Source organism: Mustela putorius, unplaced genomic scaffold (genome assembly GCF_011764305.1).
Source record: "Mustela putorius furo isolate JIRA1106 unplaced genomic scaffold, ASM1176430v1.1 tig00000868_pilon_pilon_pilon, whole genome shotgun sequence".
In the NCBI taxonomy this organism is placed as follows: Eukaryota; Metazoa; Chordata; class Mammalia; order Carnivora; family Mustelidae; genus Mustela; species Mustela putorius.
The window spans coordinates 5180045-5207895 of NW_025421502.1; the positions used below are offsets into that span (position 1 = coordinate 5180045).

At 48.6% G+C, this 27851-nt stretch overlaps 1 protein-coding gene and 2 long non-coding RNA genes across 5 annotated transcripts; 2 read left to right on the plus strand and 1 right to left on the minus strand.

Annotated features, from left to right (window-relative positions):
• Positions 1–532: 532 nt before the first annotated feature.
• Positions 533–16437, plus strand: PITX2 (paired like homeodomain 2). 3 transcript variants are annotated; one of them, XM_004748072.2, is made up of 4 exons: positions 533–592; positions 1077–1214; positions 12478–12683; positions 15184–16437. In XM_004748072.2, the coding sequence occupies exons 1-4, from the start codon at positions 547–549 to the stop codon at positions 15745–15747; spliced, it is 954 nt and encodes a 317-aa protein (XP_004748129.1). In that variant the 5' UTR covers positions 533–546; the 3' UTR covers positions 15748–16437. The 3 variants fall into 3 exon arrangements, with proteins under 3 accessions (XP_004748129.1, XP_004748131.1, XP_004748128.1); XM_004748074.2 differs by lacking the exon at positions 1077–1214 and having other exon boundaries at positions 542–592; XM_004748071.2 differs by lacking the exons at positions 533–592; positions 1077–1214 and adding an exon at positions 10716–11619.
• Positions 16438–17300: 863 nt separating this feature from the next.
• On the minus strand, positions 17301–19384 carry LOC106005399. The gene is made up of 3 exons (XR_001178719.2): positions 19330–19384; positions 18859–18937; positions 17301–18181 (listed from the first exon to the last, which is right to left on the minus strand). It is a non-coding gene; the product is annotated as an uncharacterized LOC106005399 (long non-coding RNA).
• Positions 17819–18555, plus strand: LOC123393481. Its single transcript, XR_006608260.1, has 2 exons — positions 17819–17973; positions 18087–18555. It is a non-coding gene; the product is annotated as an uncharacterized LOC123393481 (long non-coding RNA).
• Positions 19385–27851: the final 8467 nt, after the last annotated feature.

A 27851-nucleotide genomic window follows, 5' to 3' on the forward strand; every position in this document is an offset into this window, starting at 1 on the left:
ATTAGAGAAAATCGAGAACAGCCTGTTAAATAGGATAGTTACAAGTTGACGCTGATATTCTACAAAGGTTCACTAAGCTCCTACTCACGGAAAGCGCCGTGCTTAAAGGTGGCCTTCCACACAACTTCCTCAAAGGGCTAGTCCTCTTCACTCACCCCCAAATTTTATCTAAGTTTCGCCCCGTGTTCCAAAGGGCTCTTAAGGCCTGACACAAACATCTTGTAAGATCCTGCACAGCCAAAGTCCCCCAGAATACGATGGATTTATCCCTCAAGAGGGCCTGGGCCCATTCACCACAACTCTGGAGGGCGATGTCCCCCTCAGGTCCATCCAGATGTCCTGGGCCAGGGGCTAGGGTAGGGCTGAGGCTGGGCAGCCAGAGGCTGTCAGGTCAGAGAAACACGCCTGAAACCCAGCACCGAGTGGGCACTTAACAGCGAATTTGAGGTTGTCCGCCCCACAGGTAGCCTCGCTCCGCGGAGCCCGGCACGCTTGGCGACCCCAGCTTCTCACCGCCGTCCTCCTTTATTTTGCAGATAACGGGGAATGGAGACCAACTGCCGCAAACTAGTGTCGGCGTGTGTGCAATTAGGTAAGAGTCTTTCCTCCTGCCCCGGGCACCCGACGGGAGACCGCACCGCGCGAGGGCGGCGAGAGGGCACTGGCCGCTTGGCGAGGCAGGGGCTAGGGGCTCTTCCAGGAGGGGCCGGCCGGGACAGAAAGGGAATCAGAACCGGGACGCCGGTGGCCTCTCCCGGGGTATGGGGGTGAGGGGCCGTTGCGGATAGGGAGGGAGCTGCTCGCCGCGTCCCGACGCCCGGGGCCTACTTCTCCCGGAGGGAGCCGCTGGCAGCCCCAGGGAGGCGCAGAGAACCGTACGCTGCCCTGGGTCGCGTTGCCAGAGGGTCCGGGAGAGGGGAGTGCCCTCTGCCCTTTCCTCTAACTGGGTCTTTGCTCTTTGTCCCTCTTTCTCTTCTTCGTCCTGCTCCTGCCCCCTCTCCCCACAACCCCGCTTCTTTCCGCGGCGGTCCCGGGCGTCTCTCTACCCGCTTGTGGGGCGGGCGCGCGTGGCCCAGGCGTGCAGCCGGCGGCCGTTGAATGCCTCTTCTCCAAAGACTCCGAAATCAAAAAGGTCGAGTTCACAGACTCTCCCGAGAGCCGGAAAGAGGCGGCCAGCAGCAAGCTCTTCCCGCGGCAGCATCCCGGCGCCACTGGTAAGGCCGGGAGCGAAGCGCAGGCCGCGCGCAGGGCACCCGCCTCCGGGCCTCTAGGCTTCGGGTAAGGCGCACGCTGGCGAGGCCGCCGGACTCGGCGTGCCTGCTCCTTGACTTAGACACTTGGACTCTGGGTGGGACGGGAAATAGCCGTCCCAGGGACGTTAATTCCTTTCCCCAAATTATACTGCACTCCTGAGACCCAACACCTCTCCTCTTGCTCTTTCTCGCTCTCTCCTTGCGGCCTGATCTCCTGCCCACACCCCAACCTACTTCTGTGCCACGAGCTGGCGCGGAAAAGTAGTCCAACAGCGACCTCTGTCGCCGGCCATGTCCCACTGCGTGCAGCACCACCAAGGGTCCACCCCGCCCCTGCGGCTCTTAGCCGAGCCCCGCCCAGGCTTGTGGGTGCGGGGTTTACCGCGGAAGGCAAGCACCGGAGGCTTGTGTTGGCAAAGATTCGCCTGGCCGAGGGGTGGAAGAGCTCCCTGGAGCCCCGCTGAGCCTGAGGGCAGAGACTGTGCGCAGCAGTCAAGGGTGTGCTGAAATGTGTGCCCCTGTAGACGCGAACTTACCTGTTGTGCAGGTTGCAAGGCCTCGGGTCTTGGTGGTGTCCTTGCTGAATTAGCTGGTTTCGTTGTGGACGAGTCAAGGGACACTGCTGCTCAAAGTCTGCAGGCTTGTGTAAAAGTTAAAACGTTAAAAGTTAAAACTTGTGTAAAAGTTAAAACGTCTCCAACCCCTACACAGACCTTTGCTGGACTGAAACAACCCCTGCACAGATCTTTGCTGGACTGAAACTTAGTTTTGTGTGTGTGTGTGTGTGTGTGTGTGTGTGTGTATGAGGGGACACGCTTTCCCTTAGAATTCATGAGAAACTTAAACTTAACTGTTCTGCTATTCTCCGGATTTTCCAGGTTACTATAATAATAAGTGCCTAGCCTTAGGGAGTTGTTGACCTTTGATAGTGTGAGGAGATAAAGCCCCCCCATCACCCTCAGCCCCTAACACCCTCTTTCCGGATTAAAGTGTAAGGATACAAATGTAATGTGTGCCGGAGTGGGGCGAATTGGGACCCCCACCAAGTAAACAAACCATATTACTAAGAAGAAAACAAAGGCCCTACATTCAGGCTTCCCAGTAAATCTGAGAAAATTATCATTTGTCTAAATAAAACTTCTAAAGTGGTCTGGAGCAGAGCACTCCGGACACCACAATATCGGGAGTCCTCCTGCTGGGCCAGTTAAACGCTCACTTGTCTGGGATTAACCCCATGGGGTTAAATGGGGCCATGCAGAGATAACGTCGGGTGATTTCTGTCATTAAGATTGTGTTAAATTCTTCCTCTGTTTGATAATCGGTCATAAAAATAAATTATTAGACCGAAGTATGTTTGGGATATGGTTAAAAATCAAGAACTGCAATGTCTCCTCTCAGGGAAATATTTTGTGTGGGTTCAGTCCTGGCTCTGGCCAGACTGGGGGAGCTCCCCAATTGCACTTGGCATAGGGTGGGCTGGAAGCCTCCAAGATGAGACTGATGTTTCCTGACGCACTGGGAGCGGGAATGATACAGAATGTCTTCTATCCCTACCCCAACCCAGGGCTTCTAGAGCCCAGGCATGGTTTCTGAGGACAGGTGGTCTCCATCTAAACTAGGGAGGTAGGGCCTGTTGGAAGAGAGGCTTGAAATGGGATGGGGGGGCCACCTAGGTGGGCAAGAAGCTGCGGAAAGCTGCTCTTTTCTACTTCTGTCACAGTTCCCACTCGGGCCACTGGGCATCCACTTTTGATAATTAGCAGGTAAATAAAGAACTAGAAATAGTGAACAGTTGTTTTTTTAAACATTACTTTCAGGCCAGGATTATTTTAGTGTAAATGAAAGGCTCTACACTGGCAACATTCTGTTTTCTACCTTTTGGGCCAAAGAGGGAAATTACTGCCTAAACATGTTTAATGCCATTAATTAAGAAGAGGCATGTGATAGGGAGAAATGCCAAAAATCTTGATTTTATTGGCTTTTAGGGATGTGGTAGACAAAAAAAAAAAAAAAAAAAAAAAAAGTCACACACGAATAGCCAAAACTACAGTGCCTCACAAGGAAGGTTGCCAGAGTTCCCTCTACTGAATACAAGTAAGTTTAACTTATGTGATATGCAAACTACTGGACACAACCTGCTTTTAAAAGAAAAAGTTTTCTCCTTTATTTTTTATAAACTTTTTTTTTTTTTGCTTTCAAAAAGAAAAAATGTTTGCAACGATATGCGGTTTTCAAAAGGAATTATGACACTTTATATTGGCATAACCCTCTCCTCAACCCCCCAAAACCAGTGTGTCCTCGTTGAAGACTGAAAACGGTCTCTAAGTAGACAAGGTTAACCTCTGGAAGGCTCCAACTCTGCCTTCCTTCCCAAGGGAACCCTCGTCCCCTTAGTAGCCATCCAGCTGACCCACAGCCTGGCTGGAACCCTGAAACTAGAGGAGGCATGAGGTCTGCGGAGACCCTTAAGGTCACGGTGAGGAGAGAGGGTTGAAAGAGGAATGGCTAGGCACCCAGGTGGAGGGAGGGAGAGTTAAACTGTACCCCCAGAAAGAAGGGGCGGGAGTCTGCTGAGAACGTCCCCTAGGAGTCAAGGAACGGAGATCCTTGACTTCTTGCTTTGGGTGGAAAGAAGCCTCCTCGCTGAAGTCGAAGAGTGCTCTTGACTTTCAGGAAGGGGAGGGAGTGATCCTCCCCTGTCAGTAACCCTTAAAGTTTCGGGGCGGTGGCTCTGGTTTGCTGGCTGAAATCGGACAGAGCTGCCGCCCCACGGTCCGGGCGCCCAGGTTCCGCGACCATACGTGGGCGGGTACCTTGGCCGGGCCTTCCCCAGAGACGCCATTAATTTTTAAATAGCTTTGGTTCAGTGGATGTTGCCAAGAGTCTCACCCAAGTCTCTGGTGTGTTCAGACCTCCCTCCCTTGGGAGGGGGATTCCAAGGCCCCTTGTGGCGCCCCCAGCTGCGACACACACACCCTCAGCAAGCAGCTAGATCCCAGTCTTCTTCAGAGGACCCGGGCTAACCCCCGCCGCCTCGGCGGCGGCCGCAGAGCCTGCATTCATTCAATCAGCAAATGTTTGCCGAGCACATACTACGTGGATTCCTAATGTACCCCCTGAAAGCAAATAAGCGGGTTTCCCTTCGCCATCGTGAAGCAGCTTTCATGCTAACAAGGATCCAAGCGAGAGCGCAGGCCGGATCATCTCTAGAGAAACGCGAAATGGTGGGACAGGCTGAGTGCCCGGGGCCAGAGCGTGGTCTGAAAGAAGGGGGATGTTCAGAGGGTCCAGGGCTCTTAGAGGTGAGGCCCGAGCAAGCGACAGGGGCAAGCGGAAGGGGCATGAAGTCTGAGGCAGAAGCGACCAGAGAGGGGAAGAGGGTTATGAAGAGATTTCCATTTTCCTTACAATCGCCCCACCCCACCCCACCCCGCGCCAACTCTAGCTTATTGGTAGACGCTGCCTCTGCGTTTTGTGGGGTTTGTTTCCCCGTCGGGGGAAATTGTACCAGTTGTGCAATAGGTAGTCAGTCCCTGCGGATCCCCGCCCGCGGAGGTAGGCTTTACAGGTCGTCGCGTTCCTTGCTACCGACACCAGGCGAGCTCAAAGTTTTTCTCGAGGCTGGTTGGGCTGTTATTTCTCACCGCCCGCCCGCTGTTAATATATGCAGCAGTTGTTAGAGCGACTCGGGAGGGAAAAGGAAATGTATAACGAAAGCTTATTCGTGAGCAGGAATATACTAATGGAACAATCTGATGTCTTCTTAATCCTATGTAAAAAGCTTTGTCGTCTTCCTAATATTGACTGAATGGGTAATTAATGGCTCTTCATCTAGGCGAATACCCTGTAATCCAAAGATAGGCAAAAGACAACAAGCCCAAGGTAGAAGACAAAAGGCCCAACTGTGGCCGCCACCCCCCTCCCCCACCAGGGTCTCCAAATAGGAAAGTTTCCTCCTAGGAGAAAAAAGGCAGGAGTGAGAGAATATAAGTACCTTTCTTTCCTAGGCTAGACTTAACCGCAGAAACTGGTCGTCCAGGTCAGTTCACCACACTGTCTGCCCCTGCCCCCACACCCCTAGTCCCCCTCTCTGCATTTCTTTCTTCTCGGTTCCTCTATGGAGTCACCCCCATTTGGATCCCGACGATAACCTTTTCTTCCCCCAAACCCCATCTTTCGTTTGAGGAAGTGATTGATGAAAGGACCAACACACGAGGTCCTCAAAAGGATCGGGCAGAGGATTCAACCTCTTTCTGATCCAGACGGAGACTCCTTTCTTTTACAAGCTAAGGCAGAGTCTGGACAGACTAAGATAGGTGGGAGGGGAGGAAAGAAATTAATAGAAGGAAAATGAGCAGCAAAATGGTGTATGTGTGTTAAAGAGTGATCAGGAGTGGTGGAGTCAACTTCATTGTAAGAATCTGACAGGAAGAGTGCCCAAAATTCTCGCGGCATGTTTTTAACAGGCTGACATTTTAATTTAAACCTTTAGAAGTAATATATTACTTGGGTTACTATGATGAGGTGGGTTCCATTTTTTTTTTTTTTTTTTGTCAGCTGACAGCTTTTAAAATATTATTTCGCTAGGGAAATAAAAGCTTCATCTCAGATTATAGGTGGGTATTTTTGGATTTATGTGATTTATGGTCACCATGACAACTAATGCTGAATGTTAGCTACCAGCATGTCTGGGAGAGGGAAGACAGAAAGAAGGGAGAGCAAGAGAAATAGAAAAAGGAGATGGACAAGAACTAGAGGGGAGAAACACAGAAAAGAGAAAAAGAGGCGCGTTTTAATCCAATTTTTAAAAGTGACTTTAGCCAGTCCCTCTCCAGTTCTCCTCTCTGGACCTGGATATTAATGTCTATCTCTTTTTCTTTTACCGCTCCTCTCTCTCTCTCTTTCTCTCTCTGCCCCCCATCTATCCCTATCATTCCCCTTCGGCTTACACAAATTTATATCCTTCCCTTTATTTGACTTTTACACAGCTAGCTGTTTTCTGAGATTAAATGATAAAGCTGTGGAGTTAACAAACTAATGTGAAAAGGCATATAGCATGTGGGTTTCATGGTTTCAGAGGCATGCCCTCCACCCATCCTGCCTCGTCTAATCCCTGCTTTTCTCTTCAGGCGCTATTGTGGGGGTACCTCCCCCTGCCACCCTGAGCACCCCCAGCCAGTTACTCCAAACCTTAAGTGACTGAGTGTGTAAGACTAAAAAAATATGGATGCCGTTTGCAGGGACCCAGAGAATGTGGGTGTTGCTCAGTACATGCACAGATTTATGATTCAGAAAAGAATCTGCCCCTTTTCACAAACCAGCACTTTATTAATCCATTTAGAGAATGGTTTGGGGAGGGGGATCAGTCACAGTAAAGTTTTTAATTTCTGGGTGTTTCCACTTTGTGGCTGGAGCGGGTGGGGCGGAGGTGCAACTAAAGGGTCTTTCCAGCTCTATTTGTGTGTGAAGACAGGGCAGGCAGAAGTAGGAGGGGAGGAAAGGCCACTTCTTGGGCAGGGGGCAAGGTCTCCATCTGACCTCTGTGCCTTACACCACATGCGCACGCACACACAATCATGCCCTTCACGGGACTCTGACCTGACTTTGGGCGGGCCAAGGCCTTGAGCTGGCCTGAACCAGAGCAAGACCTCCACCCCTATATGACCTCACAGCCAAAGGAGACACTTAATTGAGCCATCTTGCATGTGAGCTTTGAGGACAGATTTTTTTTCCCAAAAGTTGTGGCTCAATTGGTTGGATATCAGCCCATATTTGGGCCACTGCACCAGAGTTTGGCCTCGCCGTCCAACCAATTTTGCCGCAAGGGCCAACCAGGCTTTGTGCAACTACCACTAAAGAGTGTGAAATTAAATAAGACCTTAAGACTGGTAATCGGTGGCAAATACCAGCAGCTCAAAACACACCTGACCCTGTGTCACACATTTCTCTCCTCAAGGGTCTTGCCTTGAAAGAATAAGCAAGAAAACCCAACTGAGAATTCTTGAATGTCTTTTGATTTGAAAACTCAAACCTGCACTGGGCTTCCTTCCATGGAGGCCTTACAGCGTACCTCCAGTTTCCCTGAACTGAGCATCCTGATTTTTTGTCTGGATTGGAAATTTCAGTGACAGAGTCTAGGAAATCTTAGAAATTTCTAGAACCAGTCAAAGAAGAATGGGTTCGTGAGGAAGCAAGGGTAGTGCTCAACCTGTAAAATACAAAGGATTACTTTCAACCCCTTCCTTGTTTCTACTACCAATATCTGTGCACTCACAAGGTTTTTGTAGATTTAGTCTCCAAAGTTGCCCACCACCACCACCACAATTCCCATCGAAAAGTGTTTCTTGGTTTCCTCCTAGTCGGTTTTTGCCATCTAGACTTTTCATGTTGGCGTATTCCCACCATCCGTGGAATGGATTCTGTTGGGCCTGAGAAGGGAGTTAGCCAGGCTCGCCAAGTGTGAAGTGATTAGGACATCCGGAGAGAGTTGAAACTCTGGAAAACTGCAAAGAAATGTCTTTCCAGCTAAGTTGATGGTTGGGGGGAGGCATTATATATTATGTATGTGCATATCTAGATAGATGACTGATTGACTGTTAGATATGGTTATGTTCTTACTTTAACCAGAGATCTCCAGATAATTGTCTTTATTTTCCACTTGACTTTGCAATGGATAGATACAATTTAAGATTCTTCAACTCTTTAGGCTTTTAGGCTGCCTGGAGATCACCAGTACTTCCAGTATCTCCCACAATTTGGTACTATGAAGAGCTGTCACTTGCCCTTGAGTTTTTCAACTACTTTGGAAGCTGATTTGGAGACTAGGTCTTTCATATGTGTATTTGCCCATGATGTGAGTTCTGTTAGTCAACAGAGCCACAGAATTTAAAATTCTGTAGATTTAATGAGAGATGAGCTTCAATATCTATATCACTCTGTGGAGCTTCTCAGCTCTCCTGAGTAAGGAGTTTTGAGAAACACCAAGAGCCTCCGCCAAAAATTGCAACTCCCAGGTTTGATTCTCAAAGAAACCAATACTAAGAAAGAAAGTATGCTCACTATGGTGGGGAGTTTTTCGTTCTTTCATGCAATGGAGTTTCCTCATGAAATGAAGCCTTATGGGTTTGGTATTTTGTGGATCGCAGCTATGCTGAGGTTTAAAAAGAAGAAACTGGAATATGATTAGTAAACACATTGGGCAGAAAAGAGCTAGATTCATATTGACTTAGTTATAGGTCATCGGCTGGCAGTGCAATGGGAGGAAATATTTACTTTACACATATACTTTATGATCTTGGGGGAATCAGAGGAAATTCAATAAGAAAACGGCTAGAAACATTTAAAACCCTTATTTAAAAGACTTAAGCAAATTAGAGTCTTATCAGATTAAAAACCACTACAAATGTAAGAGCATTGTCTTCGGTGAAACGCTGTGGGGTCTGAGGAGATTCTCCGCCAAATCTCAGGGATAAAATGCGTCATTTAAGCACCAGATAATGAGCAGAATGTAAATTAATTTAACCTTCTTTACCAACAGGCTGCTGGTGTAATATGTATAATTTAGTGATAAGATTGCAGGACCTAATATAGCTGGTTGTATGAGCCTTAGCTAATGCAGACCTGTCACATGGGGGATGTGTTCTGAACTGAGCAGGTGTGTGTATGCTTGAAATGGGGTGAACTGGAATAAAAGGTTAAAACCAGAAATGCCGACTTAAACCTTACTATAAAGAAAATTCCTTCTTGCAGCTGTATTTTTCTTAAAGTGGGATGATTCTTCTGGGGAGAGACTGAAGAACAATTCTCATTTGGTTCTCTGGATGGCTCTCAAGCGTGTTTAAAACGGGGGAAGGAGTTGCAGATAGGGTTTGGCAGGGAGAGCCAGGCAAAGGAAAGACACATAGGTTCCAAACGTGCTCGTCGTCTGTTTCATCCACTCTGCCCCAAACTGCGTATGTTTCCCAATCCTGTGAACAAGGACAAGGAGGGAGTTTTCTGAAGATACCTCATACTGGTGTTACAAATCATTGACTGTAATGTCAAACAAATACACATTCAGGGATGATAACACTAACTCCACAATAAAGCAATCACCAGTGCAAAAATCCAAAGGAGATTAGTTTGTGCTCTCTTGATGACCTAAGCAGAGGACAAAAGAACTTCCAAAAATTATTTTGAACGATACATTTGTATTTCTTTAATTTATTTGGAAATTTAAGTTTTTTGAAACAGTATTGTAAAGAGTTGGATCTCCCCAAAGGTGTGGGGTTTTTTTTCTCTTTTTAAAAAATAAATGAATAAGAATTTGCTTTTCCTAGCTGAGTGCTCTCCTAGGCTTTTGCCCTTCGCCCCTACCCCACTGCCTCTGCCTGCTTGGACTTTAAAGATTCAACAGCCTTGAGTTCCCTAGGAAACGAAAATGACTTAGAAGTTATCCTTGAAATTGGTTATTTGGCAACATTCTTAATTGTATGGAAATTCATTAAAGCATATTTTATATATAATTAGCTCAAGGTTGTTGATTCTGCAGGCTTTATGGATTTGAATCTGATTGATAATAAAGTAAACAAGAGAGTCGAATTTAAAGCGGGCTCTCTCTAGGGTTAGGACAAGCTTAATACAGTGTACAAGGAATTTGAAAGATCTAGGATATGTGTCTTAATCAACGCTAAGTAGAATGGATAAGCTTTCAGCATTTTGAAAATGCTGGGTTAGGGTTTCTATTCTGTTGTGTATTTTCTGTCTGGGGACTAATAACCATTACAGAAAACGTGATCTGAGGCGACTTTTTATTCTTGTATAAATCCAGAGTGAGCCACCAAACAGTTGTTCGTTTAAAGTCAAGGTAATTTTCTTTTGACGGGTCCATTTGCTTCTCGATTTCTAATTTATTAGCCTGCCTTCTCAGGGCTTTGTCTTCTTTGCAATTAAAGCAAAGCTTCTTCAGATTAGCGCAGCATTCACTTGACAGGCTGTTTGGAAAATTTAAGCTTGTAGAGGTGATTTGTTGCTGTTTTTTAAATATTCTGGGTTTAAGTAGCATGTCTCCTTTCCATCCAGGAAGAGAAAAATATTTCTCAATTGGACTTGGATGTAGCGAGATACAAAAGAAAGGGGTGGGGAGGCTTGTTGATCCTTGTACCTTTCAGCCCTCGACCTTTCCGCTTCTTTCTCCAGAGCCTTTTACTCCCAGCCTCGCCTCTCTTACCTCCCCGGCTGAACTAAAAGAGTTTCGGCCCGGGTCAGAGCCGAATTCCCGGGAGCCGGCCGGTGTAGACTTGGTGGGCGCAGTGAGGTATTAGCCCAGCCCCACACAGCTGATAGGTGCAGACAGGGCTGCCCCTCTGCCGCGGCTCGGGGTCTCTTGATTGGTGCGGAGCCACGTCACTCCCGCTGGGCGAAGGGTCTGGGAGGAGGCGGAGGAGGAGGCGGAGGCGGGGAGGGTTGGGAGGGCTGGGAGGGCCTCGGCTAAGTGACGTCTGGACACCAGGAAGCCCGCCTCTGGTTTTAAGATGTTAGGCCAACAGGGAAGCTCGGAGCCGCAGAGCTGGTCCGTCGCTCGCCTAGGTGCCGGGAGTTGAGCTGCTGGGAGTCCGTGCTCGGGCTCGACGGCCCGAGGGGTTGTGCGTGTGCGCGCAGCGGAGGGTGCGCCCAGAGGCCCGCGCCGCTGCCGCAGCCGCTGCCGCCGCTGCGGGGGATCTAATATCAGCTACCTGTCCCTGTCACTCTTGACACTTCGCTGTCAGGGCTGCCGCGCGGGGGGCGGGCAGATCGCGAACGCCGTTAGCTTTCCTTATTGGAGGGGTACTTGGGGGAGGGAGGGAGGGAAGAAAGGGGTCTTTGCCCACTCTGGTTTCGCTTTGGAGCTTGGAAGCCTGCTGCCCAAAGACGCTCCGAGCTGTACCCTCCTACCACATCCCCATGTCTCCGTTTGCCCGCTGACTTTTCGCTGCCGGACCCTTTCGCTAGAGCCTTCTGAAGGAGACGGGGGCGGCTGGGTTCAAAGACTCAGCGGGGGTTGTGCTCCCTGGCTTGGCCCGCGGCGGCCACAGCAGGGAAACTCCGCGCCTAGAGCGCAAAGCGGAGCAGGCGGCGGCGGCCACGGGGTTTCGGCCGGGCGGCAACCCGGCACTCGTAGGGCGGCGCGCTCCTTCGTCCATGAACTGCATGAAAGGCCCGCTGCACTTGGAGCACCGAGCAGTAGGGACCAAGCTGTTGGCCACCTCCTCGTCTTCCTCCTGTCACCATCCCCAGCCACTGGCCATGGCTTCAGTCCTGGCTCCCGGTCAGACCCGCTCCCTGGACTCTTCCAAGCACAGGCTGGAGGTGCACACCATCTCTGACACCTCCAGCCCCGAGGCCGCAGGTAAGGCGCCGCGCGGCCCCGCAGATACTCGGGTCCAGCCGCCCCTTGCCACTCGGCCTTTCTCGCCCCCAAGGAAGTCGGCCCCTCCTGGGGGAGGCGTGGTGGGAGTGGTCGTTTAGTTTGCTTCCCGCAGAACTTCCGGAGCCAGGATTCTTTTGGCCCCGCGTTCCTTTCGCTCCACTTCGACCGCCCGAGGTGGCGCGAACGACGCGAGCCATTCTTCTACTCTTCCCTATTCCCATCCTGGCCTCCCGAGGTTTCCTGGGTCACAAAAATCCCAGCATCTCCACTCGAAGACGGTCAGAGGCCGTCCCCCAAACCCCCAACCCGGTCCCTGTTCTCTCGGCTTTCAGCTCCCGAGAAGCTGCGCCTGTTAGAAAAGTATTTCCGTAATTACGCCGCAGAAGAAGCGGTATTTCTAAAGCGTAGAAGAACTTGGGTGGGTGACGGAATCCCCAAATCTACCTTTACTGGCCTTCCGAAGCCGCATCGAGATCCGCGGGGGCTCTGTAAAAGGCGCGCGTGCGGGTGTCTGGGGAGATTTGCTGTGTCTGCGCAGAGGCGTGTAAATATACTTGAAAGCAGAGGCTATAAAAATGAAGGTGCCTTTGCTCTGAGATAAACATGTAAATAAAACGTGCGGCGCTGGGGGAGGGGAGGAGATGGGGTGCTCACACCCACACTCACGTCTGCACACCCTACAGTCGCAGCGCTCCCCGCGGCCCGGAGAGGCCACGCACACACTCCTCCCCTGCATGGCAGCCCATTTCTCCCCCGGCCTCTGCCGCCCGGTCCAGCCGGAGTTCGCGGGTAGCAGGTGGACATGTTGACGGGAACCTTTGTGTGTTTCGTTTTCAGAGAAAGATAAGAGCCAGCCGGGAAAGAATGAGGACGTGGGCACCGAAGACCCATCCAAGAAGAAGCGGCAACGACGGCAGCGTACTCACTTCACCAGCCAGCAGCTGCAGGAACTGGAGGCCACTTTCCAGCGGAACCGCTACCCGGACATGTCCACGCGCGAGGAAATCGCCGTGTGGACCAACCTTACGGAAGCCCGAGTTCGGGTAGGACCCCTCGCGGAGCCTGGGAAGGCTGGGAAGGAAGCCATTGTAGAGATGCCGGCCGCGTAGACGCTGAGGGAGTATGGAAGGCGGCGTCCCCCGGCGGGCGCGGGTGTTGTGCCTTTGCAGAGGCAGAAGGCCTCTCGGCGGCTCCAGTGGGGAGCTTACTGCTCCCCCTTACGAGATTCGCGTTAAGGCTGGCGCGGGCGCCTGGGGCGACACCCGCTCACGGCGCCGCCACCCCAGGCCCTCCCGAACTGGGCCGCGTGGCATTCCCCTGCGCAGGGCATTGTGTTCCCGGCTTGCAGTCGCCAGATGAGCGCTAATAAAATCCCTCCCAGGCCGGGAGGCGAGAACAGGCTCCGACCTGTGCGCTTTTAACAAGAAATACCCGCCAGAGACATGCAAGATTTGGTCCTCCTTGGGACTTAAACTCGGGCAGCCCAACCCCGGACTTCTCTCTCTCTACTCGGCTCATCCCCCTTACATAGTCTTTGAGGGTTTTGGGTCATTCAGGTCTCTCCCACACCATATCCCTTAGTCTTTGTGATCTACGGAAGCAGTTTTGATACACCATCTACCATCCTGTTAGTCCTCTTAGAAAGAAAAGAAGAAAGACTTCTGTTTGGTTTATTTATCTTTTCTTAGGAGATTGTTACTCATTATCTTTCTTCCCAATGATAATAGTTTTTTTTTTTTTTCTTAAAGGTGGGGGTGGCTTACCTTTGTAGCAAATCTGTACTTTATGGATTGGCAAAAGTGAACTTAAATAAATTACCCAGTAGCAACATTCTGGTTTATGCTGGTCAGTGGGTAACTCCAAACGCCTTAGGATTCTGGAAGCAGAAACACACATAGCAGGATCCAGAGGCTTTGCTGTTAAGGGAAAAAAAAAAAAAAAAAAAAAGCTCTGGATAGAAAAATAGAGCCCCCAGTTAGAGCAGAGAAGAAAGAAGAAAACACTATACAACAATAACGATGAAAAAAAAAAAAAAGACCAAAATGTTTTCCCAAAGCAGAGGGAACGAAGGACTTTCTGGGTGGCATTTGTGTAGGATATGAAGCTATGCTGGTGGATAACAGCTGGAATGAAGTTGAAAATGGTTTTAGTTTAACTGCTCAGAGCTAGAACTCTGGCTCTCCAACCGCATGGTTTTGCGCAAGGTCAGTCTTTCATTAGCTCTCCTGCGCATCAGGGGAACGGGACTTGCACGTACTCTTCTTGCCAGGGCAAGGTTTAGACGGCCTAGGGTGGAAATTGCAAGTAACGAAGATGAAAACACAATCAGTAGGTTCTCTGGAATCCTTCGGAAAAGACCTCTTTCCTCCACCCCCTCCGATTCTTTGCAATCCCTCCCAAGTTCCCTGTCACTACCATGCTGGGCTGTCGCTCCCTCTGGCTGCCTCCATCCAGGCCCGCTGTGTGTCCCTTCAAGTAGGAGTGAAGCGTGCTTTTTTATAGCAGGCGGGTGCAAAGAGGGAGGGGGATAAAAAGGAAATCGAGAATGAAAGGAAAAAGGGGGAAAAAAAGAGGATTAGGCGGCTGGGCCTGGCTGAGATGTGTAATGTGAAACATCACCGGTGTCAGCTCTGAAATCTGGGGCCAGGCCCCGCTCCAATACACAAAAGCCACAGTCTGCGGCGACGGGCGGGCCGATGTGGATTGAGAGAAGGGTTGTGTCGGGGCCACCGGACTCGGGTGGGGGCTGACCGGGTTAAGAGGCTGCTTGCAAAGTGGAGCAAAAGGTCTGGGCCCAGCAGGAGCACCACCGGGGCGCAGGGGCCTAGCCTGGAGTGGGCGAAGGGAGGGAGAGGCTACAGAGCGGCCCATTTTGGGTTCCCAGAGATTTGCCAGCCAAGCTCGAGGAGTATATGAGGCCATAGGGAAGGTGATCTTTTGCTTTTTGATACCTTATTTTGCTAGGCAAGGATGGGGGTCAAGGGCTGGCACCCCTTGTGAAAGCACGTTCTGTGTAGTGGGGGGCGGCAGGGGAGGTCTGAGACGGAGGGAGGAGCTGTGTGAAAGAGAGCCTGGGCCTCTGGTGCCCTCTGAGCTCCTTATCCTCTTCACTGTGTCTGTGGCTTTGGAAGGGAAGCAAGTTTGCAAGGCCGCTGGGTAAGGGTTGGGTGAAAAACGCCGCTGCCCCCCGTTTATTTTACAGTAAGTGTTTTTGGATCTTGAGGAGAGCCTGGGTTAGTGAACAAGCCGCCCACAGGCCAGGCCGCCAGGTGTTGGACTGGGGTTTGTGGTACAGCTCAAAGCCTGGGCTCTCAGGCCTCACCCCACCAGGCTTCTCTTGCTTGGACAGGGCTCAGGCAGCTGGGGCCCCAGAGGCAGTAGGCGGTTGGGGAGAATTTGGGGGGCCGAGGTGTGTGCATGCGTGCACGCGCACATACATGTGTCTCTGTCTCTCAGAGGTGGTGGCCTCTGGTGCTTTCTGGGATCGAGGTTTTACTAATCTGCTCTGTGGCATCTATTTGCCCCCTTACCCTCCACCCTCAGGTTTGGTTCAAGAATCGCCGGGCCAAATGGAGAAAGCGGGAGCGGAACCAGCAGGCCGAGCTGTGCAAGAATGGCTTTGGGCCGCAGTTCAACGGCCTTATGCAGCCCTACGACGACATGTACCCGGGCTATTCCTACAACAACTGGGCCGCCAAGGGTCTCACGTCAGCCTCTCTGTCCACCAAGAGCTTCCCTTTCTTCAACTCTATGAACGTCAACCCCCTGTCATCACAGAGCATGTTCTCCCCACCCAATTCCATCTCCTCCATGAGCATGTCGTCCAGCATGGTGCCCTCAGCTGTGACCGGCGTCCCGGGCTCCAGCCTCAATAGCCTGAATAACTTGAACAACCTGAGCAGCCCGTCGCTGAATTCCGCGGTGCCAACGCCGGCCTGTCCTTACGCACCGCCGACTCCTCCGTACGTTTACAGGGACACGTGTAACTCGAGCCTGGCCAGCCTGAGACTGAAAGCAAAGCAGCACTCCAGCTTCGGCTACGCCAGCGTGCAGAACCCGGCGTCCAACCTGAGTGCTTGCCAGTATGCGGTGGACCGGCCAGTGTGAGTCTCGCCCACGGCACCCGGATCCTAGGACCGTGCTGGCTGGGGCAGCTCTGCCCTTGAAAGACTGGGAGTTACGCGAGAAGGTCGTGGGCACTCAAGAAAGGGAGAGAAAGAGAAGATATAAAGAGAAAAGGAAACCACTGAATTAAAGAGAGCTCCTTTGATTTCAAAGGAATTTCCTCAATGTCTGACATCTTTCACTAAAAGTATTTCCAACAGTTGCAAGGACACACACAAATGTTTGACTGGATATGACATTTTAACATTACTATAAGCTTGTTATTTTTTAAGTTTAGCATTGTTAACATTAAAATGACTGAAAGGATGTATATATATCGAAATGTCAAATTAATTTTATAAAAAGCAGTTGTTAGTACTATCACAACAGTGTTTTTAAAGGTTAGGCTTTAAAATAAAGCATGTTATACAGAAGCGATTAGGGTTTTTCGCTTGTGAGCAAAGGAATGTATATACTAAATGCCACACTGTATGTTTCTAACATATTATTATTATAAAAAATGTGTGAATATCAGTTTTAGAATAGTTTCTCTGGTGGATGCAATGATGTTTCTGAAACTGCTATGTACAACCTACCCTGTGTATAACATTTCGTACAATATTATTGTTTTACTTTTCAGCAAATATGAAAAATGTGTTTTATTTCATGGGAGTAAAATATACTACGTACAAATTGGTCTGGATTCTTTCTGCCCTCCTCTGTCGCCTGGCCAGGGTTTCTCAGTCACTGCTTCCTAAACAAACCAGTTCCCTCTGCCTGCCTAGTTAAACACATAAGGCAGCAGCAGGACTTATTTAAATTTGGTAGAAATAAATTATAGTCATTCATCAGAAACTAAAAAGAAAATAAGAAAAGCCACTCCCAGGGGGGGAAAAAAAGGCTGCAAAGTCTGGTCTTGTCTCCCAGATTTTTCTTTGGCTTAAACCCAGAGGATTCCATTATTACTAGCAAATAATATAAGAGAGAAAGAAGAAAGGAGAGAGAAATTTAGAAAGTATGTCAGCTTGGAATGACTTCTTGGGGGGGGGGAGGGCTCCAAATCCAGTAAATTGTTCTGGAGAATTATGTGTGTATGTATACATGTACAATTTATATACATTCCTCTCAAGAGGCATACATCTATAATAAATTTACAAGGAAACACCTCCAGTTCAAAATATTTAGGCCTCCACGTTTATCTTTCAGGCTTAAGTAGAGAGATTCTTCATGTTATATTGCATTCTATTTCCAAATCCTTTTGAGACATTAAAAGAAACAAAGACCATTTCTAATAACTACAGCCCTTCAGTTTCCCAAAGAGCCCAGGGGTTGAGAGGTTAGAGTGGAGTTTCCTGAGTCTTGTAGAGCAATATGTAGTTGAGGCAAAGGTCATGATCCCCGTGTTTTGTTTTAAATAATATTGACCCATTAATTCTAAACCTGCTTGTTCCTGAAATTATACAGGATTATGGTTTGCAAACTACGGGACAATGAAGCAAATCAAGATGAATTACAGCCCTGGCCCTCCCTCCCATCCTCTGACATCTAAACGGGGAATGAGGTCGGTGTGAGTGTTTAAAAGAACTTTAAGCACCCGCTCTTCCTTTGTTGGTGGTTTTCAGCTTTCTTTTTTTTTTTTTTTTTTTAATGTGAAATTTGATTTCGTAACAAATTGTAGCAAATACGACTTAGTCCGAAGGAATTCATTACCGAGGCGCTGGGGAAGGGGGTATGAAGGGTAAATTCTGAGGTCCTTTGCTATTCTGGTCACCCTCCTCCCCCCAGTGGGCGAGGACAAACACACCCTGGGGAGTAGGGAGCGAAAAGAAGCCAGCAGTTTTCTGGAGCCGAGAAAACCTGTGTTTTTGCGCTTAGGTTACTTTTATCTGGCTGAAACTTTACCTATAAGCTTTTGAGGCTCAAACACTGAGTCTTTGTTCTGCATGGGACTGCCGCTGCCACTTAAAGAGATCGCAGATAATGTCCCTGATTTAAGATCAGTGCTCAATGCACATTAACTTTCTTTCTTTCTTTCTTTTTTAAGCTCTGCCTCTAACCTACGGAGGGATCACGCGGCAGTGGGGGGCAGATAAAAGTCCTTTGGCCGAGGGTCACCTCCGTCCTTGTTGTTCACTTGAGAGCAGTGGAGAGGAAAACGGTCCCCACGGGCGGACTTTGGCTTCTGGAGCCGCGGAGCCCAGCGGTCCGGGCCTCCCCGAGCTCCGCCTGGTATGGGGGGAGGGGCAGCAGGGGAGGGGAGGGAGGTGACTGGGAGAGGGGATTTGGGGATGGGGGCTGGAAACGCTAATGAGACCTGCTGGGAGGATTTGCGTCTCCTGCAGGTCCAAGAGTGACTTGGGAGAGCTGGCTCCAGGAGGCGGACCTCGGCCTAGTTTGCTGGCTGGAATAGAGCTCTATTTCGAGGCAATCAATCAATCTGCAGAAAACAAAAATGGAAGTCGAGGTTTGGGAAGAGTTGTCTCATCCCCAACTTGAGTGGTGCGGGCTGGGGGCGGAGACTCGGGACTGATGAGAAGCCCTTTTTCCCACCTCAGCTCCTTTCCCTGGACTTCCAGAAGGAAGAATTACCCTCTTCAGCCCCCTTGTTCCCCATACCCATCCCCGCGTGGCCGCCGATACTTTTCCGCCCCTCTTTTTCCTTTCAAGCGAGAAAAGCCTAATTCCCGAGCCAGTGGAGTCGGTCCTCTCGCCCCTCCCGCTCCCACGCGGGTCCCCCTCTTCAGCCATCGCTACTGCCACCACCTCGGTTCCACTCAATCGATTTTTGCTGCATGTCAACACTTATTACCGGTGAGTGTGAGGGTATTTTTTCTCCTTCTCTAGGTCTCTTAATGATTTCTGAGCTAGTTGTGTATTAAAGTGCTTAAAGGAACCTTTAAGGTAATCTATAGCATGGACACCAACCTCCCCCGCCTGGGATCAAAGATGGCGAGCCGGAGGTCGGGTCCCCAGGAGCCTAGGCTAGGCCTCAGTGCTCTGCCCCCCACTTCTGCATGCCCAGAGGCTGGGGCGGGGGTGCTGGACCAGGAATCCCGCACAACGTGCGGTCTAAGGGCTTTCCCCCCACCCCTCCCCACCCCAGTCACCCCTCACCTGTTGCTCTAATCCTTTCTCTCGCCTGTCCCCGGTTTTTAGACTTTTAAAACTCTTAAGTCCTCAAACTCTTCATTCCCTTAATAGAGAATTCAAATTGGTGGAGACCTGGGAAAAGGTGTATGTGGCCCACCTGTGTCTCAATTTCCTCCCAGTTCCTAAATCTGAGTTTTACTGCCCTTAACTTGGCTAGAAATTTAATTTTAAAAACGATGTTGGGCAACCTGAGCCATGTGGGCGGTTTGATTAGGAGACAAATCCTCCCTTCGCCTCCCAGCCCTGCTCTTTCTTCCACCCCCACCCTTGTCCTGTGAGGTGCTGAAACGCGGGAGTGCCTTTAGGAGTGTAACAACAACAAAAATAATGGGGGGGAAATGAAGAGCATCTTAAAAGTCCCAGTATTCCTCGAAAGCCCCATAAATTAACCCTGAGAAGAGCAGAGAACTCTTTTTAAGGCAAGTCTATAAAAACCTGGCGCGGTGTCGAAGGACGAGAAACTGCTGAGCCCCCCCGCCCATCCCCACCCCCACCCCCCGCCCGGCGTCGCGAATGTGACCAAACAAAGGTCTGCCCTGCAATCCACATCGTAATCCACGGGCGCCTTCGCTGCCGTCGCCGGGGCTCCCCAGCCTCCCGCCCGAAGCTCTCCGTTGACGCGGGCTGCGCTGGGAGTCCCTGGCTCGCCGAGGTAAATTTTTTAGAGAGGAACCAAAAAAAGAGGGGGTGTAATCAGATCCGAGGCCTTTATGAATATAGTCTCTATTGATTGATTTATTAACACCCTCCCCAGCGCCACCCCCCCCCCCCCCCGCAAGCAGCAGTTAACTAAGCACATGGGGAACCAAGAAACGTGGCTGATGGAGAAATAAACGGGAGAAGTTTCTCATAGCAGATTTTCAAAAGAAATATTTTAAGACGACCTTTCGTCCCCCAGCGTCCCTAATCTGACAATTGCATTTTCACTGAACTTGAGAAAGTGACAATTGAAGAAGAGATTAAAAAAAAAAAGAAGAAGAAGAATGTGTTACATAGAAACCTTATTTTCCTTTTCAGGTTTTAGCAGAGAAACCAGAGAAATTTTACTCTAATCTTAAAAGTTTGTCACTCTGCTTCCCAAACCCATCTTCCCCGCCCCCCATGAAGAGAGGCTTTCTGGTTGTTGACATTCTATCTGAAAAGATAGAATCCAGAATTTATTGTGCGTGGGATGTATAACTTCATTCATTTCTTGCTGAGTATTTTATGTATTTTATGTAAACGTTGATTTTAGATTTTGAAGAATAGAGAAGGCCTGGAAAACATAAAAGGTACCATCAAAGTTGTATTTAATTCTACTTAATTGCGTTAAAAAAATCATTGCTATTTGTTTTGTAACAATATATTAACAGTTCAGTGGCAACTGGAAAACAGGAGATAGTTGAAGCTTAAATTCCTCAGTCAAAAAAATGACTAAAAGAACTATATAAATTTCTTTTTAGAAATATATAAAAAATTAATAAATGTGTGGTAAAGGTGTTAATTTCTGAGAGCTGTGTGAGGGACTGCATTTTTTTTTTTTTCTTCTCTCTGAAGGGCTAAGTTGAGACTCATTGTGCCCTCACTGAACAGGGTATGTGTCTGCACCCTTTGACTTTGATGGATCTTTCCAGACCTAGTTCTACCATTCTTCCTGCAAACATGTTTAAGGTGCTCCCCTCCTTCCACTTTGCCCTGTCTCTTTCCCCTCATATCTTCCCCCTCTCCTGTTTTCTTTATCAACACCAAAGCTTTTTTGTTCGTTCTTAGTTTGTTCTGGTTTTTTGGTTTTTGGTGGGTTTTTTCCCCCCTGTTCTATCAGCTTAGAAAATGGTAGGCTTATGCTAGGACCTCATATACCAGGGCTAAGGCTTGTTTGAGGTGGTTTCCTTAGAGCCCCTAAGACTCTCTCTACCAATGCTTCCTCTGTCCAGAAGTAGCAAAGCCTTCCTGTCTTCATCGACAGTTTGCAGCCGTGCTGGACCCCTCCCACGCAATCCCCGGGCAGGAACATTTATCTTCACTCTGTGAAGGTGAGACCTAGGAACCGTCTCAGCTGTTCCTGAGAAGGCAGTGGGGCAGCATGTTAAATGGCACTTGGATCCCAGACTAGTGACAACCCAATTCTTGAACTCTTACTCCATTCTGCTTGCGTCAATAGCCCCCTCAACTCTGCTTCTCTGGGTATCTGGGGAGGGTTGCTGCACCCAGTAGAAGCTTCATGGTATCTTTCTCTGTCCTCTGGGATGGACTAGCCGGGCCTTCTCTGGCTTCACTTAACGCGACTGCCTGCGTTTGGTTGACGACCGGCGTGTGTGATTTCACGCGGCAGTGTGCTGGCACGGGGTGGGGTCCCTGATGTGGACAGAGGCAGAGACCCTGCAGGCCATTCCCAGTGCCAAGGAAGGGGCTTTGCCTGCAGGAGCCCAACGCTACAGACGACAGGTCACTTTGTTAGAAAATAATATAGTATCAAACAAAAGAAAGTAAAATAAAACCCTTCTGCGGGCCGCAGGCAATGTTCATTCACATTATTCTACTAACCTCAGCGCCTCCAGCCCTCGCTTAAAGTCCTTGAAATCGTAGGAGCCAGTCTTATCTGATGAGGCAGGGTCTTGTTTGTTTCTTCGACAGAAAAAAGAGAGAGAGAAAGAAAGAAGAAGGGGAAAGAAAGAAAAAGAAAAAGTCCCGCCCGCGAATTCTAGGCTGCTGCTCAGCGGCGTGAAGCTCCGCTCCCCTGCCCGGAATCTTCTTTGCCCTTGCAGCATCCCCCCAACCCCCGCCTTCTCAACTTCCCAGCTCTAGGGGACCGCAGTCTGGACATCTGACCAGGATCTTCTGGACCCAGCGGTTCTGCGGGAGCCACGCGGCCCAACTCTTAGAAGAACCCAGGGTGCCACGGTTCCACCTGAACTTGCCTCGCCTTCGGCCTCACTGAACTGTGGCTGGGGCACACTCCAGTCCTACCGCCTTCTACTGACCAGAACAGCTGCTTTATCTTAATGTTCATTTTTTTGGCCGGGCAACAAGGGAGAAGGGCGATGGCAAGACGTGCTGCTTCGCATTACCCTGACGCTATTTTCAGAGGCGCCCGGAGAAGTGGCGGCCCAGAAGGCAACCCACGCACCTCCGAGGACCCCTTTCGTGTCCCCGCACTAGTGTTTGCACGTCCCTCGGGACGATAACTCCCGAACCTAATCCTCAGCTGCCGCCGCGCGCCCACCTCCCTCCGGCGTCCCCGAGCCGAAGCGCCAGGCTAGCATCGCCACCGGGTCGTTGGGGCAGCACAGAGCCGCCCCGAGGTCGCTCCGGGGCGAAGCACCCGCCCCCGCGTCCGCGCGCTCGTCGCCCCCCGGCACACGCTGCTCTCCGCTCAGGCTGCGGCGTCGTGGGCGGTCAGGGCCCAGGCTGAGCTTTGCCTGTTGGCTGTGCCTCAGGGGCGCCTGCCGGCCGGGGCCGCGGAGAGCTTGGTTTCTCCGCAGTCTCGGGAGTCGGCCCAGGGAGGCCCAGGCCGGAGCAGCGCCCCGCCCCACCCGCCGACTCCCCGCCACAACCCTCCTCACCCTCTCTCGGGCTTCTGTGCCTTCATTCCCGAGCGGCCATATACCTTGAATGGGTCATCCCTGCCTGCCTCCCGAGAGCTGCCTCTCGAAGCCCTAGGGTTGAACATTAACCAGCCAGAGCTATAGAGTGGAGTAAAACGTTACATATAAAAATGAATCATCTATCCGATCCTGGGAGAGAGGACCTATAGCGAGCTCTGCGCCAAGAACTGCCCTGGCAATGTTCCCGGCCCAATGCACAGACCCTTCTGGCATCCACTTCCTAGGGATCATTCGCCTGCCGGCCCGTGAGCTTAGGTGGAGGCGGGGGAGATGGGGGTCATCGAACCAGCCGTTCTCCTTGAGTAACCTGATGTTTGAGTTTCAAACGCAAGCGAATTTCCTTTCCTTTCACACCTGAGGTACACAGAAAGTCCTGGAACAGCCTTTCGTATCTTAAAATTAGCGAGAGTAGCTGAAGTTCTAGGAGAGGCTGCCTACATGGTCAAGAACCCAAGCTGATGGGTCGACTCCGGGAATCCACCACCAGCCCTGGCGCACTGGATGGACCCTGGGAGGCAGGGCTGGGTGGGACGTGAGTGGAGCGGGAGCCCTCTGCAAGTCAGGCTGGAGCCTGAGTGGAGGCGCAAGGTGGGCGGTGCAAGGGGCGGGGGTGGGGGCTGCTCCTCCCCCGGGCTTAACCCTTTCACACCGTCCTACGGAAATCCGAAGCTCAGGTCCCACCCCGACTCCCCTCTCCAGGGCGCAGCCTGTTTCCCACTCTGACTTATTTATTTCTTTAAACGTAAGTACTGGCTAGACCCACTTGCCCCGTCAAATACAAAGAATTTATGAAAAGGTAACTACGGGGAAAGAATTCAGGATTAGTGCACCTCCTGAGTTCTTTTGCCCTTACCTGGAAACATTAGCATGTCGTGGTGTTCAGCAAATCCCTGAAGAGAAAGGTCATTCTGTTTCCAAATCTCTCACACCCTTTGTTGAACCTCTCTCCCTTCCCCTCTCCCCTATTCAAGGAAAGAGATAAAGAAGGTGCTAGCAAGAGAAGGATGTAATGTTATATAAAGCTTTCGGGAGCTGCCAACCAACCTGCAGAGTAATTCGCCTACTTCTAAGGCAGATTGGCTTATTTCTATCCACAATAGTTGCTTTACTCAAAACACAGTGCCTGGACTATAATAACCTCCTAGTAAAGATTTATTGAGCGGGCAACACCCTGACTCCCCACCTTGGACTCTATCTATGACCTGGTCATTGAAGCAACATAACTTTTTTAAAAAAAGATTTTATTTGACAGGGGGAGAGAGAGAGAGAGATATCACAAGTAGGCAGAAAGGCAGCTAGAGAGTGAGGGGAAAGCAGGCTCCCTGCTGAGCAGAGAGCCTTATGCAGGGCTGGATCCCAGGACCCTGAGATCATGACCTGAGCCCAAGAAAGAGGCTTAACCCACTGAGCCACCCAGGCACCCCAAAGCAGCATAATTTTTACCGAGAACCTTCACCCAAATCTTTGTACTCAGGGGTGTGAGAAAGTGACTTTTGCATCTGGTGTGGCTTATGCACCTGGTGTGAGCTGTGCAGCATTCCATTACTCTCATGGTCATGTCATAGCTTCTTCAGAAACCACTTCTCCAGCGTGTTTGCAGCCTGTAAACTGATTGTGAGAATTTCTGGTGGGAGGTAGAGGAGGGCAGCAGAGACATTCGGGGAACAAGGTTCCAGAGCCTCAGCAGGTATCAGGCATGTGGTGAGTACCATGTATTTGTAATAGTTGAATATTAATCAGTTCTAGGGGAAAGGACTTTGAGGGTAAGATGTGGTTACAGAATATTCATCACTTCAAGTAGTGTCAGTGCCCTAAGTTCAGAACACACAGTATTTTTATGTGATTACTGTAGAGCAATACAACCCACTTTTGTCATCATCCAACTTTGTGTTACCCCACTTCCCTTGGAAAAATAGAATTGACTCAAATGTTCTACCAGTTAGCTCCCCAGAGGGAATGAACACATCAAAGCAAATAAAAAGAGACATGAGTCACACTCAGTTGCCCTGCAGTGACTTAGAGACTCAGAGAAACACAGGTGGGGAAAGGGCCTTTACTATTAAAGGTGCAGGTAGCTGGGGAAAGGGATAAGATAAAGGGTATTGCAGTGCTCACTCTGTCTTCTCCCCCCACAAAATTACCATGTTATCTGACATTCTCAACCTATTTGCGTCCTGTGTAACAGACAGTTTGACCAAGAGGTCACAGACTAGAGGGCTTGGGTGATTGGAAACAAGTTTGACAAGAAAGGAATCTGGGTGAGGTGCCACTGTGGAAGTGGAGAGAAGATGAGGCCATAGAGGCTGGAGCAGCTGCCAAGCCAGGACTCTGCTGGACTCTGTAGTCACGTGCAATGCCTTGTCGAGGACAGAGGGTTCGGAAGAGCTGTTGCCAACACAACTTCATGGATGGGAGAAAGTTATGTCTCTCTTTTTGCATCCCTCTTCTTTACCTTCCCTTCATTTCCTGCCATCCCATTTCTTCCTTTTCCGTGGGCCCTTCTTCACCTCAGGAGGCTCTCCCCAGAGTTTTGCTTTCTGCTGGATTATCCTCCTTTTGTCCCCTCTTTTGAACTAAGGCTTCCTAGTGTTTACTCTTCCAGATATGAAAAGTTGCTTTATCCAGTCTACTTGTAAACCATTTGTATTCATAAATATGGAGAGCTTGCGTGACCAGTAAAGGTGTCAGGACTGATAAGTAAAGCATGCAACATTGGAATATGCTTTTTCACAGCAATAGAGGGACTGCGAACATTCTTTTAATAAAGCTATGCTGGAAACAGGATGTCCAGGAGGGGTCAGTGAATAGCAAACTTTTTATCCCAGGCAGTGTTGCCCTTGGTATTATGACCACCAAAGTGGGACATCTCAGTTCAGTGTACTGTTCTCAGTTTGGAAGTTCCTTTTGCTTGAAACTACCACTTACGCATATTGTCAAAATTATATATTCTAAAAGAACCCAGATACAGTCCTGTGTAGAGTTTATGTGCTAATATGAATTCCTTTCTGCATCTCTCCAAACAAAGCTACTTATTTTTCTTGTGTTATATCCTATTGTTATTCAGTCAGCAGTATTTTATGGTGATTTCTGTTCCTTTCATGGTTAGAAAACACCTTCATTGTCATCCTGCATTTTCAGATTAGAATTTAGTAGAAAGATATCTTCCTCCACAGAAGAGTTTCCCTATTTCCAACCCTCATTGATTTCTTTTCCTTTCTAACTTCTTCCAACATCTTTTTTAGAGATAATTCTACCCTCATGATTCTCTCTTTTTTACTTTTAAAATTTCATTTCTGGGCGCTCAGTGTTTCCATAACTGAAAACTTTTTTTTTTTTTAATCTATATTACTCCCTTGTCAGTTACCCTGTGGGATGTTTTACCATGAGTTAAGATTTTGGGGTCATTTTAAGTTATTTTTGTTGGAGCCTGGAATCACACTTGCTAAGTAGTACGTGTTCAATAAATGCCTGTTGATCAAATGGTATAATTAAAAACATTGTTCACAAAAAAATCAAAGGCCTAAGATATTAAAATCTATCAAATTGGCATGAATTGAATCTCAGATTAATTCTAATGTTTTCCTAAATTCCTCTCAACAAATCAGATATGTAAAAGAATTCCATAGCAGATGTCACTGCCATCATTTTTTTTTAAATATTAGAGCACTTTTAAGATAATGAATCATATCATTTTTAGGGTGATGATTAGGTTCATATGGTACTAGACATATTTTAACGTTTCTTGGTAGCTTGGAGAATGTGTGTGGTGAGAGAGACAGGAAAGAGACATGTACATGGTGGTTGGAGGATGGGGGCACGTAGATGACAAAAGTTCCAAGTTTATAATGTCAGAACCTAGGACCATTCTACTAGTTAAGAGACCTCTAATCTTCACCATAATTTTACATTCCTAACAATTTAACTATTCATAATAAACAGCAAAATATAGTGCTTCACAACAAATGATGAACAATTTTTTTTTCATTTCATGTGAAAAATTAAAAATGTTAGTCAACCTCAGAACAACAAAAAAGTACTAACCCAATCAGACTTTGAGTAAAGTCATAGACCAAACAAACCATGGTTATTTTTACTTGTGCTAATTGTTGCCCCATAAACCTCAAATTTTTTTTAAAGATTTTATTTATTTACTTGACAGACAGAGATCCCAAGTAGGCAGAGATGCAGGCAGAAGCAGAGAGAGGAGGAAGCAGGCTCCCCGTGGAACAGAGAGCCCGATGTGGGGCTCGATCCCAGGACCCTGGGATTATGACCTGAGCCAAAGGCAGAGGCTTTAACCCACTGAGCCACCCACGCACCCCAAACTTCAAATATTTTTGATTAATTTACTGGTGGCAAAATATTCCTTAGATCATTTACCTTCTCCACTCCCACTTTCCAGCTGCTGTCATAAACAGTAAACACATTTCACCAGAACAAAGGGAAGATTGATATTACTTTTGGTGAGACATGTATGGAACATTTAATCAGTCTTGTTATATACCAGAAAAGATGTTTTACTTTATTATGTTAAATAAACATATGAATACTTATACGAACAAGTATATATATGCAGGAGCTGAAATGGTTGAGTTATAATTAGGTGAGTTTTGCAGTGCCTATATGGTTTTCAAAATCCCATCTCTTCTGGAAGAAGCATTCGTCCTGGCTTTGCCGTTTTTTAGAATCCCCTCTAGATAAGGCTGGGGATTCAAAAAATCAAAGGGGAAGATGACTGGGAAATTGCAAGATGAGATAGAGTAGACAAATTATGTTTGACTGGTTCAGGCACTGTAATCATCAATTAGAAAATCATCTACAAACTCAAGAAACAACAGGCCATTATTCTTTTCACAGCACTCTAAATATATTTTGCCATTATATTAGACCTGATTTTATGCATTATCTTTTCTAAACATAACTATAGGGTGATGCAAAGATCTGATGTATTGAATCTTTCTATGTGCCAAGCACTTTGATAAATGCTGTTCACGTATTTCTTTTTTTTTTTTTTTTAAGATTTTATTTATTTGTCACACACAGAGAGAAATCACAAGTAGGCAGATAGGCAGGCAGAGAGAGACGGGGAAGCCGGCTCTCTGTTGAGCAGAGAGCCCCATGTGAGACTCGATCCCAGAACCCTGAGATCATGACCTGAGCCAAAGGCAGAGGCTTAACCCACTGAGCTACTCAGGCACCCCATGCTCAAATATTTCAATCTGTTCTCACAACCATCCTATAAAATAGATACTGGTTTTTTTTGTTTGTTTGTTTGTTTGTTTGTTTCTGTTTTTTGTTTGTTTGTCTGTTTTTGACAGATAAGAAAACTGATGCTCAGAGGCGACTTGCTTCAGGTTACCCAGCCAATGGGGC

Bases quoted from the DNA above. Each gene is read 5' to 3' on its own strand.
- PITX2 (XM_004748071.2), top strand. From the start codon at position 11,412: ATGAACTGCATGAAAGGCCCGCTGCACTTGGAGCACCGAGCAGTAGGG. The intron at 11,620-12,477 runs GTAAGGCGCCGC...TTTCGTTTTCAG, and splicing joins CTCCAGCCCCGAGGCCGCAG to AGAAAGATAAGAGCCAGCCG. The intron at 12,684-15,183 runs GTAGGACCCCTC...CTCCACCCTCAG, and splicing joins TTACGGAAGCCCGAGTTCGG to GTTTGGTTCAAGAATCGCCG.